General features: G+C 38.2%; 1 protein-coding gene across 2 annotated transcripts; it reads left to right on the top strand.

The window, feature by feature from the left end:
* Nucleotides 1–4,251: 4,251 nt before the first annotated feature.
* On the top strand, nt 4,252–17,099 carry AGA (aspartylglucosaminidase). 2 transcript variants are annotated; one of them, XM_009101498.4, is made up of 9 exons: nt 4,252–4,439; nt 6,199–6,352; nt 7,499–7,611; nt 10,237–10,349; nt 11,123–11,237; nt 12,090–12,165; nt 12,887–12,994; nt 15,056–15,189; nt 16,004–17,099. In XM_009101498.4, exons 1-9 carry the CDS (start codon nt 4,295–4,297, stop codon nt 16,102–16,104), a joined length of 1,059 nt encoding a protein of 352 aa, XP_009099746.2. In that variant the 5' UTR covers nt 4,252–4,294; the 3' UTR covers nt 16,105–17,099. The 2 variants fall into 2 exon arrangements, with proteins under 2 accessions (XP_009099746.2, XP_018782155.2); XM_018926610.3 differs by having other exon boundaries at nt 15,980–17,099.
* Nucleotides 17,100–18,544: the final 1,445 nt, after the last annotated feature.

Genomic DNA, 18,544 nt, shown 5'->3' with positions numbered 1-18,544 from the left:
GACATCATAAGTTGCCATATTTCTATATTAATACTTGTACAATACGGGTTTGCATTTAGCTTCCTCCCAACACTGAAAACTTTAAATATGCTCATTGAACATTGTCAAGACAACCTTCAGCCTTGGATGAAGTAAACAGTAAGTGGCTGTATTTGTCCAATAAGTTTATTATTGCCATGGATTACATTTATAAAGATGTCAGAGAGTTACAAAGAATTGTAATTATAAAAAAAAAAAAAAAGTTCCAAAAATGTACCATGGTCCATTTCCATATGACAGCTTTATTACAGCAGTGGACCAGAACAGCAATTACAAAAAGGAAATATATTACCTATAACTTCTTTTGAGAGAATGCAACAATAGACCAAAATGATAGTACAGGAACATATTATACTGTGACATAATGTGACAATAATTACTTTGAGGTTACAAAGGAAGAAAAGACATGACTATAACTTAGAATTTGATTTTTTAAAAAAAGAAGTGGAAACAAAAGGAAATTTGCTATTATTTTTTTAGTTGTTATTGATGGCTGGTTGGTTTTTATAATTAGCAGCTGTATATTTTTTTCTCATTATCAATATTAAAGCTCATTAACATATTGTCAACAACCAGAGAGTGATAAGGTAGATGGTACTGGTGCTACATACTGTACAAACTTTTAATGGAATGACAATTCATACCCAAAAGACCTGAGAGCAGAAGTGAAAGAGAACATGTAACACATGGAAAAAGTCAGCTGGGAAAGACATGAAAGCAGTGGGGAAAGCAGAGGTCTGGATAATCCTGTGGTTCAAATTTTATACACTTTGGCAGATCACACACTGAGGAAGAATTTTATGGGGGATTCAGGTAAAGACAACTAAGTAGCTTTGAAAATGTTTACACATAGCTCTTCTCAAGAATGAGAAGAGGCATAAGGTCCTCTCCTAGCAGATTTGAGAGGTAGTTGATGGAGACATACACTATGAATAAATCTCTTCATTCTTTACAGTGCTCTTCAGTGAATGAGTGAACATGTGTATTATAAGAAGCCAAAAAAAGGATTGAAAGAGAAAAAGAAAAAAAGAATTTTGAAATCTAATCCAGTGTTTCTACAAATCTACTTGAAAGAGGAAACCACAACACACAGTTATTTAAAAATAAATCTTAATTAGCAAGTGCTAATCAAACTTGATTACTTTTATTAAGGAAATTATTCTCATATTTGCTGTTCATGTGTTTATGTTAGTGCTAGAAAATGTAACTAAAATGAAGATAAAAGCGTAAACGAATTATGTAACTATATAACTACAAAATTTAATTAGATTTCAAAGCACATTTACAGAAAATTTGAGACAGCAAAAAGGAGCTAGGCATGCATTTTTTAACAGATGGTGCTAGATTAGGTCACACAGATATAATTGAGGTCAGAATTTGGCCACTGTAGGAACAGACCCTCTCAGTGAAAAAGGTGAATTTCTTCCTGTGTTTTTCATTAATTACTCAGTGCCATACAGTCACAGTGTTGTCTGCTGTAGATCCCTTCACTAATTCCTTGTCCATACAAGCCTTTCTGTAGAACATTCTTTCAATATTATCCATATGAACAAAAATTGTCCTTGTAGAAACACTGATTTGCTTTTTAGCAGCAGAGACAAAAGCTTGTCAGCATCCCCACTTAGCTCAGCTAAGATAACCATAAGTATTGGGGACAAACAGGTGAAGGGACATTTCCACTGCTGATGTAGCAAGGACTGATTCAAAACAAAAGGTAATTTTTAAGAAAATACAAAGATTTTTTTAAATCCCAAGACCAATGAGAGACTGAACATAAATCAAGAGCCTGTGCATGTAGCAGAACAGACATGCAGAGTTGTTTTGGACAGACACTGCTCAAATTCTCCCGATCTTTCAGCATGTAGAAAGCGAGTTTTATTGACCTTGCTGTTGGTTTTATACAGTGTATCTGAAAGCAGTGTTTGCTTTGTTTGTTCACACACAGCATAAAAATATATTAAATTGCACTGTATACAGTAAGCAAGGATTCAAGATTGCATTGATTTCTAGCAGGAAGTCATTCACATTTGAATGCCAGTTAGATAGCATGCCACAGAAATCAAACCAACCGAATTTCTGCATGAGCCTCAAAGCATAATGTTCTGCTGTTTCAAGTCATACAAAACATTCTCTCCACAGCTGTGCAGGCTCAGCCTGCAGATGAAACCATCACAGTCAATACTTATTTGAATGACACCCATATTAAAGTGGTTTTCTTTCATAACAGTCCATTTTATCTCATGAAAACAGTATTTGAAAAATATCATTAATGTATTCACTTCATGAATGTGTTGGATTTTTTTTTAAATTACTGCTAAATTTATTTCCTGAAAATATTTTGTTCTATTTCCCTTCAGCAAACATTCATTTGGATCTGTGATTTGGCCCATCTCCCTTACCTAACTGCTTTCCAGAGAAATACAGACAATATTAAATAAGAACAGTAATAGCAGAAAAAAATCAGCTAACAGTACTTACCTGAGTAAAGGTTTCTCTAGATTACTTGTAGTTTAGCTTTTGGGAAATTGTTGAAACCAAGGCCATACTATCACTGAAATCAAACTCAATACTGTATTTCATTGTTTTGCTACTTCTGTTATAAAGGAGAATACATTCCTTTGTGGCAATCATTTAATTCCAAAGGCTGTGGAACGTTTTGTTACAATAAAAATATCATTGCTTCGGGCTTCTTAAACCAGTTTGGTGCACTCACAATTTATACCTACAGACCTCAGGCTGTTACACATGAGGTCCAAGTATCCCCTCTTAGCACAAACACAAGACCAACATTGCTGCTAAAGCGTAATTGAGTTTGGCGCAGTATACATTGAAAAGGAGTAATGAGGACAAGCCAAAAGAGTCTAAAAAAAAAAAAAAAAAAAGAGTTGATTTTATATCCACATAGAAGCAAAAGTCAGCTTTTTTCATTTTGTTCAGATATAATAGCTGGTTGATGACCAGCAGCTCCTTGAACCTAATCAGCCCTGAACACAAGCTAGTGGGTTCTGCTTACAGCAGGTAAGCTTTCGGACCTGCAAACTGACAGAGTGCTATGGCAATGGGTCATATGGCTTTGAACTACTGCTAATTGTTTATCAGGAAAAGCTTGAATGGCAGAGAGAGAATTAAGAAATTACTTGTCATAAGTTTTATGATTTCTGTAAAGCAAGGCTTTTCACAATTTTTTTAATAAACTATTTGGCTGTAGTAGGTCCCAAAAGACGCCCTTCACAGAAATGTCTCTGTGGCATAAGGCACTTTAAACAAAGACATCCACGTTAGCAAGATAGCACATGAAGATTCTGCAAGTGAGCTTAGGGGGAGATTGCTGCCACCCTGCAACCCTGCTGTTGCACAGCCTTCCCACACCACTACAGCTCAGCTCCTACACTCCAGCGCCACTGGCAATCTCATGAGCAGGTGGGGGCCCTGCACAAACAGGCCGGCTGTAACACTAATGCAGACTCAATAAAAAAGCTGCATCAAAAGCAGCACAGCCTGCAGGTTGAGGGAGGTGATTCTGTCCCTCCAGACTGCTAGGTGAGACCCCACCTCAAGTACTGCATCCAGTACTTGGGACCCCAACACTGGAAGAAGGTCGACCTGTTGGAACAAGGCCACACTGGGTTGATCAGGATGGAGCACCTCTCCAAAGAGGAAAACCTGAGATAACTGGAGTTGTTCTGCCTGGAAAGGCTTCAGGGTGACCTAATTGCAACTTTCCAGTACCTGAAGGGAACTTACTGGAAAGATGAGGCAAGACTATTTAGAGGTGCAGATAGTGACAAGGGGAATGAAAGAGAGTAGGTTTAGATTACATATTAGGAAAGAATTCATTACTGTGAGGGTGGTGAGGGACTGAAACAGGTTACTCAGGGAAGCTCTGTATGCCTCATTCCTGGAAGTTCAAAACCAGGCTGGATGGCCCTCCGAACAGTTTGGTCTACTGGATGGTGTCCTTGTCTATGGAAGGGGGGTTGCAACTACGTGATTTTTAAGGTCCCTTCCCACCCAAACCATTCCATGATTCTGTGAAATACAAACTGTATTTGCGAGCATGGGCCTCGGCCTTTGCTGAGGGTTTAGCTCTTCCTTGCCACGACACCGTTCCCGTGACTGCAGAGCCCGAGCCGGGCCGCGGTCAGCGCCGAGCCCGGCCGCGTTCTCACAGCCCGCGGGCAGCGCGGCCACGGCCGGGCCCTGCGCGCCTGCGCCGCCTGCTTGGAGGCGACGGAGCGGTGCCGGGCAGGGCGCCATGGCGGCGGGACGCGGCGGGGGCTGGCAGGGAGTAGCATTCGCGCTCCTCTTCCTTAGTGTGCTGACGCCGGCGGGCGCCGCCTCAGCTGCCGCTCTGCCTGTAGTCATCAATACCTGGGCGTTTAGGACGGCCGCAGAGACAGGTGTCCCGGCGGGCCCCGGGCTGCAGCGGGGCGGGTGGGGCGGTGTTGTGCCGTGCCGCGCCGCTCGGTGCCTTTCGGGAGCGCCTCCGGCTGAGGGGCTGCCGGGCGGACCTGGGTGTCGGTGCTGGTTAAGGAAGAACGAGTTTCCGAGGCGAGACTGGGCTGAAGCGTGGCCAGAAGGAGCGGGCTGCGGAGCCCGAGCTCTGCTCCGTCACGGCTCAGGGGCCGCCCCGCTGCCGGCGGGGAGGCGGCGGGAGGTGCCTCGGCCGGCCTGGAAGGGGTTACCCTTCCTTCCTATGAAAGGGCTCAGCGCTGGAGCTTGCCCGTCAGTCTCGCTGTCGCTGGGAGACTGCAAGCAAATGGTTTCACTTTCCACCATGGGAAATAACCCTAAAAATACCGACCAAAACCCACAAAAACTAAAGAGGGGAAAAGCTAGGTCAAATACATGCTTTTGTTAATAATGTGGGTATTGTAGTCTTGTGCAGTGTTATTTAAAAGTTTTGTGGTATGGGGTTTCTTTGAGATTCGTCTAAAGAATTAGGTAGTTATATTATTTCTTTGAAGCTCTGTTGTTTTGTGATGTGTTATTGACACTCAAAGCAGGCTTTCCTATGGCAACATGCATTAGCTATGAATAGTAATTTTTAAAGATTTGCAGATTATTTTATTGCAGACAAGTTGTAAGTAACCCCTTACTACAGAATGCTTGTAATGGTCAGAAGTGAAATACAGTAATGAAAATTGCAAGGCCCTCCCTTGGCTTTGCAGTGTCTGAAAGCCTGTGTTAAGACTACTCACAGCAATAAAGGTAATAGGAATCAGACAATACTCCTCACACTGAAGTTTGTAATGGAGGCAAGCATATGTGTAGTTGGATGCAGGGTATTAAGTCTTATTTTTTCCCTGGTGCAGACAACTTCATGTAGTAGTTGTGAAGCATCTGTGATGATTAGGCTTCTTGGCATATGCTGCCTCCCCTGAGCTGGGTCTGTCAGGTGACAGAGTGCCAGAGCCAGCACAAATTGGAGTAAGCAGGACTGTGATTGTCAGTGGCAGCAAACTCAAGCACCTTAGACGATCTTGCCTGAGGTCCATCCTTGTGAAATCTATCTGCAATGCCTCAGGCTCAGTGTATCCAAGTCATGTCGTTTGACACATCTGCAATGTCTTACAAAGCTGCTCCATGATCTAGATCCTGAAGAATGGAACGCCAAGGGTTGAACAGGAGAATGTGGAGACTTAATTTCTTATATATAATTTTCACTTTGCTTTTGTGCTTATGTAGTTACTGGTGTAGATTTATACTTTTTTATTCTGCAATTGGACACTTCAATATTCTCATACAAAGCTTTTGAAGGCACCTTTTTTTTTTTTTTATGTTGGAAGTTATTTTATTCCTCCCTCTTTCTTCTGCCAGAAGGCTTTAAACAAGCGGTGATAAAGTAATGATTGGTTCTGGACAGAGAAGTGTATTCGATACAATGGTTAATAAATAATACCTCAGTCAAAAGAAAAGCTCCGTTTCTTAGAAATACTAATGAGATACTCAAGGAAAAGAATATTTAGAAAAGTGAATAGTGAATTTAGAAAATATAACCAATTCTTTTGGTAATATTTCTATTTTGACTTCATAATCTGTAATTTATAGTTTACTGGTTTTTATCCACTTTTGCAGTGCACCTGCATCTTGTCTATCTTCAAGCAGCAGTGGAAACTCTCTTCTCTAGTGACATTTAATTATTTGTGTTGCTTACAGCTTGGAGAGTGTTAGAGTCAGGAGGTTCAGAGCTGGATGCGGTCGAGAGAGGCTGTGGTCAGTGTGAGATCGATCAGTGCGATGGGAGCGTGGGATACGGAGGAAGCCCAGATGAAAGTGGAGAAACAACTCTGGATGCAATGATTATGGATGGGTAAGGAAACTGTGCAGAGAAGAGAATGATTCCTGCTGTTATGGATGACTCAGACCCCAAGTGGGAATGCATCATAAGAGTTTTATTGAGAAGAATAAAAAGTTCGCAAGGCAAAAAGGACAGTTCTGGGAGCATGGCCGAACCCCAGAGGCTCATCCACAAAATGGCATCTCCACATTTTATACCCCTGGTCTTCGATCAGCGTGCTGCATATTTATTTTGATTTTACATAGTCTTGCCCCATGTCACTGTCCTGGGTGCCCATGCAGTTTTGTCTCTGTGGTCCTCAGGGCCATCACTGGATGAGTTCTGTTCCTTTTAAGGTCGTGTTTCAAAGGTTAGGCCAGCAATAGTCCGTCCAATGTGAACTCACAAACCCACACAACAACACACAAAACCAACCTCTCAGCTAGGCTGCTGCAACAACATCAACCACTCTTCAGCACATATCACTGTATCAATATTGACAACATAATATTTAATCAACAATATAATTAAAATATCAAATCATTCAACACCCGGTGAAAGCCAACTTCCATTTATTTGTTTCTCACACCTGCCATTTTTAACACACTTAAGGGTTGTTACAGGATATTGATGCTTTGGGGCTGATTATGGGACAAGCTAACCTGTGGAAAAAGGGAAAATAACACACCTGATTGTTGGAAGAGTAGGAAATGACTCTTCACTTGTAGTGCATTAATCCAGTTCTAGGTACAGCAGTTGAAACAGATGGTTTGTAGCATTGTTAGCTTTCCCTTTACATTCAGTCCATAAATATTTCACTTTTGGAGCAATTGTCTTCCATAATTTATTTGCTGTTTAAAGCTGTCGTGATTAAAAAGTAATTACAAATGTGTGGTTCATGTTGTGAGTTTATGTAACAAAATAGTTACTCTACTGAAAATACTGCTGTGAATGGAAGTACTGTTTCTTGAGCTATATCTCCATGCCTGTGAAAGGAAATGATATATGTAGGAAGTCTTTCCCTACTAATGTAGTGACATCTGTCTGTGTCATAGAACAATGAAAGCATTATGGTAAAGGAGCAAGCTTTTTGATTTAGAAGATAACAGATTTTGTCTAGTAAAAAATGTGCAGTTATTCTTGTAGTTATAATAAGTTTCAAATATTCCTTGTTTCCAGCAACACTATGGAAGTTGGGGCTGTTGCGGATCTCAGGCATGTGAAAAATGCGATTGGTGTAGCACGAAAGGTCATTGAACACACTAAGCATACATTACTAGTGGGAGAGTCAGGTAATTATTCCTTTAACTCTTTCCAAGTCAAACCCTCATTTGAAAACACTTCATAATAAAATTGCCATGTTTTCATCTTGGTAATACAGGTGGAAGAATTCCTTGAAAATCAAATCAATCTACTCAAATAGTTCAAAAGTGTTTATTCTTTCATTCTGTGACCATGAAATAGATTTATTTTTAGACAGAAAAAATAGTTGTATAGTTTTTTTCAATCAGCTTAACTGCAAATATTTACTTGTAATGCCAAGGCTAATATCACTGATATCCAAATTACCAAAGATGATTTATTAAAAGACACTACAGAAACTGTTAGATGTAAATGTTGCATTTAAAACCAGTAACTTTTTCTAAGGAATGGCAGAATTAATAGACACTGGAGTGTATATTATAAATATACACGCTCAGATTTTGGTATCTATTGAGTGTGATTAGTATATTTCATAGTTTAAAGTATTAGTGTGAACTCATTAGAGGCTGTACTCCCAGGCACAACAAAAAGTAATAGCAAATTGGAGGATTAGTTGAGCTTTTTAAATACAGGCTGCTGTTGGTAGAGTAGTACCAGTTTCAAAAAGAGCTGTTCATTCCTCAGAGGTCTGTGAGTCGTGAACAGGTTTTTGGCTTTTAAGAAGCCTGCTCTGAGCCTGTACCTGCTCAGAAAGAAATATGCAGATAAGTGTGGAAAATGACATCTGAGCATTAATGGTGATTCAATTGCTTTGAAATTGATAAGATAAAATATTCTTGAAGTAATTAGCATGTGCTAAAGTAAGTGCATGAGCAATTTTTTCATGGAGTAAAATGGAACAATTTTAGGAGATGAGGATACAATTTGACTGAAGGTCTGAACAGAGAAACCTGTGGATTCTATTTAATTTAAGGGAATTGACATAATGATGAGTGGCTTTTCTAAGAGAAATTTCACATGTAGTGCAGAAAAAGAAATTGGTCAGGTGTTAAATAGTGGAGGGAGAAATACTCCTAATACTCATTTGCCCCTCATTGCTAGTTACCATAGTATTTTAAATTTTAATCAGAAGAATGGACAGAAAGGATAGGGAGAATGAAGAAACAGAAGGATTAAAGTGCTGATTTTAGATACATCTTCCAACCTAAGAAGATAGCTCTTTGCCTAATGGAGGATGTGGACAAGTTTATTATGCTGAACACTTACTGTCAGTGATAGCTTACTCAGAAGAAAACACCTAGCAGCAATGGCAAAAGAAAGATGTGAAAGCTAAAGATTCATCTGAGTAAAAATTGGAGATGGTATTTAATGTTAATGAATTAATGAAAACAGTGGAGAAATTGAGAAAGACTATTTCTTTTGAAGAAATGTATTTTTTTGGAAATCAGAACTTGGATAAGAGAAACTCTGTTTGTCTTCACCAGATGAAGATGAATTAAAAAAAAATCCATATGAACCTTCAAACTGGCATGTGAGAGAACAAAGTAGAAATACTTGTATTTCTAAATAGAAATACTTGTATTACAGAAAAGATAGCTAGAACAGTAAAATCTTTTCATATAAATGCATGTAGTCTCTGCAGGCATTTTTTATTCAAGATGCAAAATTAGGAACTCTGCTTCCTGGAATAGAAACAATGTTTCAAAAACTATGAAATAATTATTGACAAACATGCACAGGCACAATTTTATCTTAAAAAAAACACACAAAAACAAACAAACAAAAAACAAAGACAAAAAAAAACCCAAAACAAAAAAAAAAAAACCAAATTCTGCCTGTTTGTTCTATAAGTGGGAAAGTATTTATTTAATTGAAGCTGTCAGTTTTCTTTTCCTCTGAGTGCTGGTACTTGTGTCAGTTTTTAAGAAAAACATGGAAAAGCAGACCAGAAATAGTTGAAGGCTTCTCTCAATTCTTGGACTGGATAAGTTTGTTCAGTTGTGTATTATAGTGACATTATTATCAAGGATTGATAATATAAATTCAAGCATCTGCACCTAGCAACAGTATCTGTTACTGGGTAATATCAAAGGTATCTACAGCTAAAAGATGACAGGAGAGTTGATCTTTTTTATTTACTCTTTGCCTAATGATAAGTCATTCTTAGAAGTGTAGCATTCTTTCATTGCTTGTATTGGTATTTCTTTTGCTCTCTTGCCACATATTATATTAATTTTCAAAACAAGGAAGCAGTCACTTCTAAAGCTGCAAGGACAAAGTGAAATGTGATGTATGCTGGTGGATTGCTTTCTTCAGGTATCAGTTTTAATGGCAAACATAGTGTTATGTTATTTATATTTGATGAAAACTTGCTTTTTAGGGAAAATACTCTTATATTTGTATGACTTATTTATTTCTGTGACACCTAGGTCATTCTTACTTCACACTCTTAATTGTGTCCAGTTGATTAACAGAGTTGAATTTGTTTCTCTTTCAATGGGAAAACTTTTTATGTCACTGTCTGTGAAGCGAGAGTTGGCTATGCAGTTGTACATCACTCTAATGGCTGATACTGCTCCATGAAGATGTATTACTCACCTCCAAAAAGGATGTCAAATTTCTTGATTTCTAAAAAAACAAAACATGAATACATAAAACCCATAAAACTGTGAATAAATTAATGTTTCTTTTTTATTTTATTCTTGCTTTTCAAGCGTCCCTGTTTGCTGTAAGAATGGGGTTTCCATATGAAGATTTAACTACCCGGAAATCTCTTTCGCTGTATTCAGAGTGGCTTAATCAAAGCTGTCAACCAAACTACTGGAAGGTACAGTGCAGTGATAGCAGTGAAGGGGGGGATTTAGAAAGTCAGTAGTGCCTCTTCCTTTCAGCATATATTGAAATAACGCTTTACATGTGAAGAAAAATAAGTTTTGCCTATTAGACAGAACAAACTTGGTATTACTAAGTACTTGCTAGACTTGGGAGTCTATGTGTCCAGTTATTATTTCTTAGATCCTGCTGCTTTTGACCTTGCTGCAGTAGTGTTTTGGTGTGGGAGTTAATTAGTTCTTAATTGGGACAGGACTTACCAAAATAAACAAAGCAGTGCATGTATTTTTTGATGCCTCTATAAATTTCTGAAAGAAAATCTTACAGTAGTAATAAAATCTTTAAATAGTTCAGAGGCTTTACGCAGACCTATGAATATAGCACGTTAGTGCAGATGTCCATTAAACTTGCCTGTAGTGGTGAGCTTGGCTGCTTGTTTGAATGGGGCTTTTTTTTGCTTTGGGTGTTACAGAATTCTACATGTTTGTACACTGGTTTGGGGGTTTTTTTGACCAGTCAGTTGAGCAAAAGAGAATTCTTAATTTGAAAAACGTAACTTTTCCAGGAAAATCTTTTTCACTGTATAATGCCAGAAATCAGTCTTTATTTATGAAGCAAAACAATTTTTGGGATCTCAGTACCTCTCTGTGGTTTAAGTACTGCGCATTTAATGCCTTTATGGTAGATTATAGGTATTGACTGGAGTATTTTTAACTTATCTGTATTGAATATGTTACATTATTCATGCAAATCACAAACTAATTACAGAATGTGGTGCCAGACTCTTCAAAATCCTGTGGACCGTACAAACGGCGTGAAGAAGTAACTTATAAAAAAGAACAGACCAGCTCACGAAGAAGTATTCATAACCATGATACTATTGGTAACAACTTTTTGGTAACTCTGATGCTGATCTTTTTTTTCCTCATTCCTCTACCAATTAAATCATACTTACTTAAAGAAGAGTATTTAATATAGGAATTATTTTCTGTTTATAGGGATTTCAAGATTCTGTTACTTATGTGTTGGGATGGAGTGCCTAAAAGTAGAATTTGGTTGGCTTTTTTCAAGTTCATTTGGCTGCACAGACACTTGCTTCATTTTTTGCCATTAACTCTTGTTCATTGCCCTGCTGCTTTTCCCATATGTAGCTTGGCATAATTGCTTGTGCAGCTCTGGATGCTTAGGAAACTGACTAAGTTTAAAATAATTATGTTTGTCTTGATTATGGTGCGTTGTCAGAACAACTTAAAAGGCCTTGCTGTCGTAGAAGAAATGAGTATACCATTAGTCCTGTTGCCAACTAAAAGCAGTGTTTTTCACACTCCTTAAACTTATAAAATAAAGTTTGCTTTCATTTTTCTTCTATTCTGGCTTTTTCTAAATCAGTAAACTTCTACAGAAACTAACATTAAAACAAGTTAGCAGTAGTAGTCCCAAAAGCTTCTGAGAGTTTACTGATTGAGGATTGTTAATTGCTAAGACTATAAGTTGATTAATGAGCAGATCAGATGAAGGACTAGAGCAGTTACAGATTCATGTCTTTCATATCTTTATACTTCTTAGTCTTGAAACTTGCACTTTTTTGTTTAGTTTGGATTTTCCTAAGTTAAGCAATTACTTTTTTTCTGATGGTCTTTACAATACAAAGAATTAACAACAAATTGTTAGTGCAAACTAAATAAATATGCTAGTAGTGTTCCTGAATACGCTTTGTCCCTGTTGAAAATCTTAGGTATGGTTGTAATTGGTGTGAGTGGAACCGTTGCTTCTGGGACATCTACTAATGGCGCAATCCACAAACTTCCAGGGTTAGTATCTCCGATTTTACAAAAAAGCTTTTTTCCCCACCTTGTTTCTTATGTTAAACATGTCATTGGGGCTTAAAACGTTAACCTGTAGATCACAAAATGGCTTTGCTTTTTTTTTGTGCACTTGCCATAAATCCTAATATTGAGAAACTGAGTCAGTTGCGAGAGTACATGTTGCTTTTGAGGGAATGCTTGTTTTTCAGCTTGGTTAATTCACCATATAGAGACACAAACAACTGGCGCAGTTGTGAGACAACTTGTAAGGCAAGGCACCAGGGACAAATAAGCATTTTGGAGAGGCACATAGTCTCCTAAGAAATGTACATAAAATCAGTGCCTCAGGCTTGTGTTATGTCTTTGAGATACTTTTTTCACACAGTTAGGATTATTGTCTGTCAGCCAAGTCAGACAACTTCTGGATTTAGCAACAAGTTACTGAACATGTTAATGTCCCCAACTGCTTACTGTTGCCCACAGGCTAAAGCTCACTGGTTTAACTATAGTCAGTATAATAACAGACAGTTATGCATTGGTGGTGGTTTAAGCCTCAGGTCAGTCAGGTTATCACAGATCATTTTTACAGGTAGTTTTAAGACAAGACTTTTGACTGCAGTGAATTGACCTTTTTACCTGTTCTGTTCTCCTGTGGGTTTAATGCTAAGTCAGCTGGAGGCAGTAAGGCTGACAAAGTTTGGGTTTTATTTTCCATTGTTCACTACAGCCGCGTGGGAGATTCTCCGATAGCTGGAGCGGGATCCTACGCAGATAGTACAGCCGGAGGAGCTGCAGCCACTGGGGATGGTGACGTCATGATGCGTTTCTTACCCAGGTTTGTCCTTAGGGCAGACTTCGCTAGATTTCTGAAGCAAAATGTGGACTCAGCAAAGGAAGAAATTGATTAAAAATACGGTCTGACTTAGTGGCTGCTGAAGTGGGAGTAAAGGAAGGAGTGGACGGGGAAAAATAGTAGCAGAAGCAAGTTACCCTTATGATCTGTTTTAAAAGAAGGGGCTTAAATATCTTGATGACAGATCCCTTAATACTGCCAAACTGTGAGCAAACAGGCAGTGGGTAATGAGTGTATTTCCAACCTGTATGCTTTTTAGCAAAACCGATCAGCTTTCTTCCCCAAAGCATTTTTTTGTGTGGGAAAATATCATAAATTGTCGAAAGGATGAGCTGTGGGTCTCGACTCGCTCAGGAGGTATCACTGCAGCAATCCTTTGTAATCGCATCTAATTTGAAACCGAAAGACGTGTTTTAGTGTTGTCACAGTGGTTGCATAAACTGTGTAAGAAGTGGCTCTCTTTGTGAGCATCCTCATGGGTCGGTCTCAGTAGGAATCAATTGTGGAAGTCCATGCTAAACATAATGGGCACTGATGCTTGAAGGTTAATATAGAAGTCGCTTTCATATTGCTCATGCAACTTTTCTGAAACTCTGGCAGCCAAGAAAGCCTGCTAGTTGTTGCATATTTACAGATGTTGTTAGTGAATTTTAAGCTGTTCTGAATCAGTCTTTCAAATACAAGGCACTTGACATCTTCATGAATTATCTATCTTGTCATACAAGATACCAAGATGAGTAGTGAGTTGATCTCCACCATATGGTTAGTCAGTAAATGCTTAGATCACACTTAAGCAGCCTGAAGTGTGTGTCTGTAATGCTTAAAGCATTTGATGTTGGCACCAGTGGGTTAATCACCAGAATAGGTGCTAATTACTGGTTCCTTATAGATAAAGATTTTTACTAATTTCATGATATTTGGATATTCCCACATGAAAACCAAGACAAGAATTAACCTCCCGGAAGTGAAGGAAGTGTTAAATAAAGGGCAAAATTGTTAATATTTTCCATATGTCTTCACTGAGGTGGTAACTTCTTGAGTTTTTGATTAGTCAAGAGTGAAATACAGCTTTATATTCAGATAGTTATCTTTAGATAACTTGAACCTATTTGATTGCTAGAATAAATCAAAGATAATAGGGAGTCTCGAAATGCAAGAGTTTTTCTTTTCTGTGGTACTTTGATAACATCTGTAATTAATGCAATCTGTAGATGTCTTAGTGTAACGAGTTTGTCTTGGTATATGCATCTTTCATCAAGGTGGTAAAATGTTGTTCGCTAAGTTATGTCATAAGTTATCATTTAATCTTCAGGTTCTGAAAGAAAATGGCAGCATAAGTAATTTTTTACCTCAGGACATTTTGGAAATGCAACTGGTGCATCTCATGCAATTTCTTTCTGTATAAAGGACATAAATTTTGATTACTCTTAGAATAAGGGAGTTTTTTTAATCACTTTGCTAAAAGTTTGAAAGTGGCTCAAAGTCCTGATCAAAAAAATTTACCTTCATATTCATAAAGTAAAGAAAATCTGTCAATTTTGATGTTTTCAGGAACTTAAATTTTTTCTGAAAGATTTTTTTTATGCTTCCTGAACTCAGTAATTTATCAGTAATGTAATATTGAGTTTTTCTCAAAAAATTATCTTGACATTAGCCGTTCTGAAAATTAGCAATTGCTTCTAATGTTAAATCAAATCATTTGATGAAAAGTAGAAGCCACTAAGTCTTCTAAGCCACTGCTCCTTGCAGTTCTTTAACTGATCTTTTGCTTAGCCTCTTCTACTGCAAATGATCAGAGTTCTGTCTTGGTTTGGCCTGCCATAGAATGATACATGGTATAGATGCCATCTTGTAGTCTCTTTGAGTCTTGTTTTTGATTGCTTTTTGTGTACAATTTGAGTAATAATTGCCAGTAAGAAGTTGGCCTAAAAAATTATCCTGTTTCCATTCTTCAAAGAAATCAGGGTATTTTCTGTGGTATTTTAAATTATGTAACCTAAATATGGCTAATTTTCTGGGTATGGGGTTGGGGTTTTTTTTTAGTTATCAAGCTGTGGAATATATGAGGATGGGAACAGACCCAACAGTAGCCTGTCAGAAAGTTATTTCCAGAATCCAGAAGTACGCTCCAAAGTTCTTTGGTGCTATCATTTGTGCCAATACAACTGGAAGTTATGGTATGTATTTTGTTTTGCAGACAAAGGTGCATGACTCTAACTAGGTCACAAATGTACAGAACTGAACACAGACTTTAAAGAACTCTTCAATTATTCTTTGAAGACTGCAGCAGTACTGGCCAGTCACAGTATGGAATGCTTGTTAGCAGGGCAGCTGTGTCCTAGTGCAGACTGGAGATAATTTAATTTTGCGTTTTGATGTCTTAGACTTTTCACAAAATTTATGGAAGTCTTAGCAAAACCCAAAAATATTTACAACCTTCATTTGTTTTCCTGGACTGTACATGATTAATTTGAAGGTTTTAAAAAAAGACTGCTTTGCCTTCCCTAGATACTGCATAAGGGAGAGAGAATAAGAATGTTAAGCATAGCTTCAAAGTGATCTAAGAGTAGTCATTTTACCAGGCATCTCATTAGTGAACTCTTAGATCAGTAGGAAGTACAATTTGCTAATCAATGTGGATTATTTAGTTAGACTGCTTTGCTTATTCTTTGATCTGCTACTTCCTATAGTTCTGTGTTTAAGAGATTAGTGTTGAAGGAACTCATTAAATTAATCAGGATTGAAAGAGAGAGAGATTTTCCTGACTTGTGTTACTGTTTTGAATTGTACTATAAGGGCATTAATTGCACTACAACAGCCAGCAGTACTGTATTTTAACCTAAAAATTAAATACTTTCAAGATTTCTTGGGTTAAACAGATTGTAAAAGAATAATTATACCACTGTAGTAGAATTAGTAACTGGATCTTTAGATGATAAAATAGAATGACAGACTAATCCAAATTAGAATCTTGTTTTCTTTTTTTCCTAGGTGCTGCATGTAATAAAATTCCAGGATTCACTCAGTTTCACTTCATGGTTTCAAACCCTTTGCTAAGTCGACCAACTGAGCAAGTAGTAGACTGCATTTAGTTCCTTCTGTCCTGTTAGCATCTCGGCTTAGAAGAGGACAGTGCTAAATTCCACCAGTTATTACTTCTAAAAATGGCTGTTTCTAGCATTTGATGGCCATTATGGTCTGCTTGTTTTCCTAAGAACTGAGTAGCCAGAAGTGATGAATGGTAACCATTGAACAGGCCCTTTGCCCTGCCATTTAAAAATATATTTTTCAGACATTTGGAATAACAGGCTGGAAGTGGAACTATGACTCTACACATAAAACTTATGTTGAGAATATTTGTCTTTCTAAGATTTAGTCAAGGTTTTCTCTTGAAAAGCGAATTGCATGAAAATACTGACACACAAGGAAAGGGGCTTGAGGAGTAGTGGAGACTATTTCAAAGCTTGAATGAAGAGAGAAGAAGTCCTTATGGATCATTCTAACTTGTTCCACAACAGTTGAGAATACATTTGAATAGAGAGTACATGCAAGCATCCCTGGTAGTACAAACCTTCAAGGAATTTTGGTTGACTGACTGGATGTGAAGACAACTGGAAATCATCCTGTCACCCATTTTTGTAGTGGAAGTTAAGTTATGAACCATAATCACAGTGATTTCCTTGTCAGTAACATGCTGTGCACTCACCTTACACCCTAATGTCCTACAGCACGTTAACATCTGCAGAGAGCAGTTGAATGCCTAGAATGTGACACATACCTATAGCTTTGGCTTTTGTCACTTTCTGTGTCTAGAGACACCAGCATTCATTTTTAATAGAACTTCAGCATCATGAGGATTATTCCACAGGTATTTGAAAATCTGTTTGATCATTCTCTTAAATTGGTGGCTTGCTGATTTGATGGAATCTTTGCTAAACTTGAGCTAAGAAATGGCAAAAGAGGAGACCGAATAAAAAGAATGTGTCTTGTCACTTTAATTATTCTCTGTCTACTTAAATAAAATCACTGGGTAATAAAAGCACACATTAATGTAATAATAAAGCTGTTTAGATGCTTGTGTACTGTGCCTTAGATTAATTGTTTCTTTATGTTTCAAGGTGGTATCTTTAAAAGCTGAAAATAAACCATTCAAATTAGAATGGCTATGTTTAATGGCTTGCTATTGAATTTCATCAACAGCAGTGATTTACTCACTTCTGTCGCTGGATCCTCAGAGCATGTTATAGTAGTATTCACTGCAGGCCACAGACAGCTTTTGTCAGAGAAGTTCTTACTGAATGCATCTGTAATGGATTAAGATAAGTTTTCTACCCGTGCTACCTACAATCCTTCTTCCATGGCTGCTCTATCTTCAGATAACTCAGGCAGTCAAGTGCAAATAGATTAATAAAATCCTAGTGATTGCTCCTTGGAAGATTGTGGGTTATGAACATAGAAGGTTCAGTGCTGGGAGCAGAGCAGTAATGTCTCAAATTGCTGCAGCTGAATCATCCAGGATTCATTTCTCAAAGAGGTTTGGGAACATCCTTACCTTGCTTTCTAGAGTTCTTATGTCACTCTGTACTAGCTAGTCTATGCCAGTAAAGGTTATAAGTGCCCTGTAACAGTGTATCTTGAAGTCACTGTTACAGTGTTAACTTCCTACATAGCTTTTCTGTGCTGTCTGACAGCAGCTGAACAAGAGCCAGCTGTGTCCAGGTGGCCGAGAAGGCAATGGCATCCTGGCCTGCATCAGCAACAGTGTGGCCAGTGGGACCAGGGCAGGGATTGTCCCTCTGTGCCCAGCACTGGTGAAACCAGACTTTGAGTCCTATGTCCATTTCTGGGCCCCTCATGACATAAGGGACATTGAGGGGCTGGAGTGAGTCCAAAGAAGGGCAGTGGAGGTGTTGAAAGGTCTGGAGAGTAAATCCTAGGAGTGGCTGAGGGAGTGGGGTTGTTTAGCCTGGAGAAAAGGAGGCTTATGGGGGACCTTACTGCTCTTTACCACTGCCTGAAAGGAGGGTGTAGCAAGGTGGGAGGCAGCCTTTTTATCCAGACTGCCAGTGACAGGACAAGGGAAAATGGCCTCAAGCTGTGTTCAGGTTGGAGATCAGGAGGAGTTTCTTCACTGGAAGGGTAGTCAAGCTTAGGAATGGGCTGCCCAGGAATGGTGGAGTCACTGTCTCTGGAAGTGTTCCATAAAAGACTGGACATAGCACTTTGTAATATGGTTTTGTTGGCATGGTGATGTTTGATGAAAGGTTGGACTTGGTGATTCTGGAGATCTTTTCCAACCTTACTCATTCTATTATTCTTTGAAAATTACTTGTCTCCATGAGACATAGGCACTAATACATGTGGTTTGATAATATGGGTTCTTTTGTGATGGTGCATTAGTTATAAATGAAAGGGTTAGTTTGTGTAAATTATTGTCATATATCATTAATTTCACAATATATTAAATCTTAATATTATGAATGTTCCATTCTGTTATGGACAGAATTCAGAATTAGAAAAATAATGGGCTTG

Source organism: Serinus canaria, chromosome 4, assembly GCF_022539315.1.
Source record: "Serinus canaria isolate serCan28SL12 chromosome 4, serCan2020, whole genome shotgun sequence".
NCBI classification, from domain to species: Eukaryota; Metazoa; Chordata; class Aves; order Passeriformes; family Fringillidae; genus Serinus; species Serinus canaria.
Note: the sequence above shows the minus strand (reverse complement) of the source record. Positions and strands in the feature narration are given on the sequence as shown.

Excerpts from the sequence above, each read along its gene's own strand:
- AGA (XM_018926610.3), top strand. The coding sequence starts at position 4,295 with ATGGCGGCGGGACGCGGCGGGGGCTGGCAGGGAGTAGCATTCGCGCTC. Across the intron at positions 6,353-7,498 it reads GATGCAATGATTATGGATGG|CAACACTATGGAAGTTGGGG; the intron begins GTAAGGAAACTG and ends CCTTGTTTCCAG. Across the intron at positions 11,238-12,089 it reads TCATAACCATGATACTATTG|GTATGGTTGTAATTGGTGTG; the intron begins GTAACAACTTTT and ends TGAAAATCTTAG.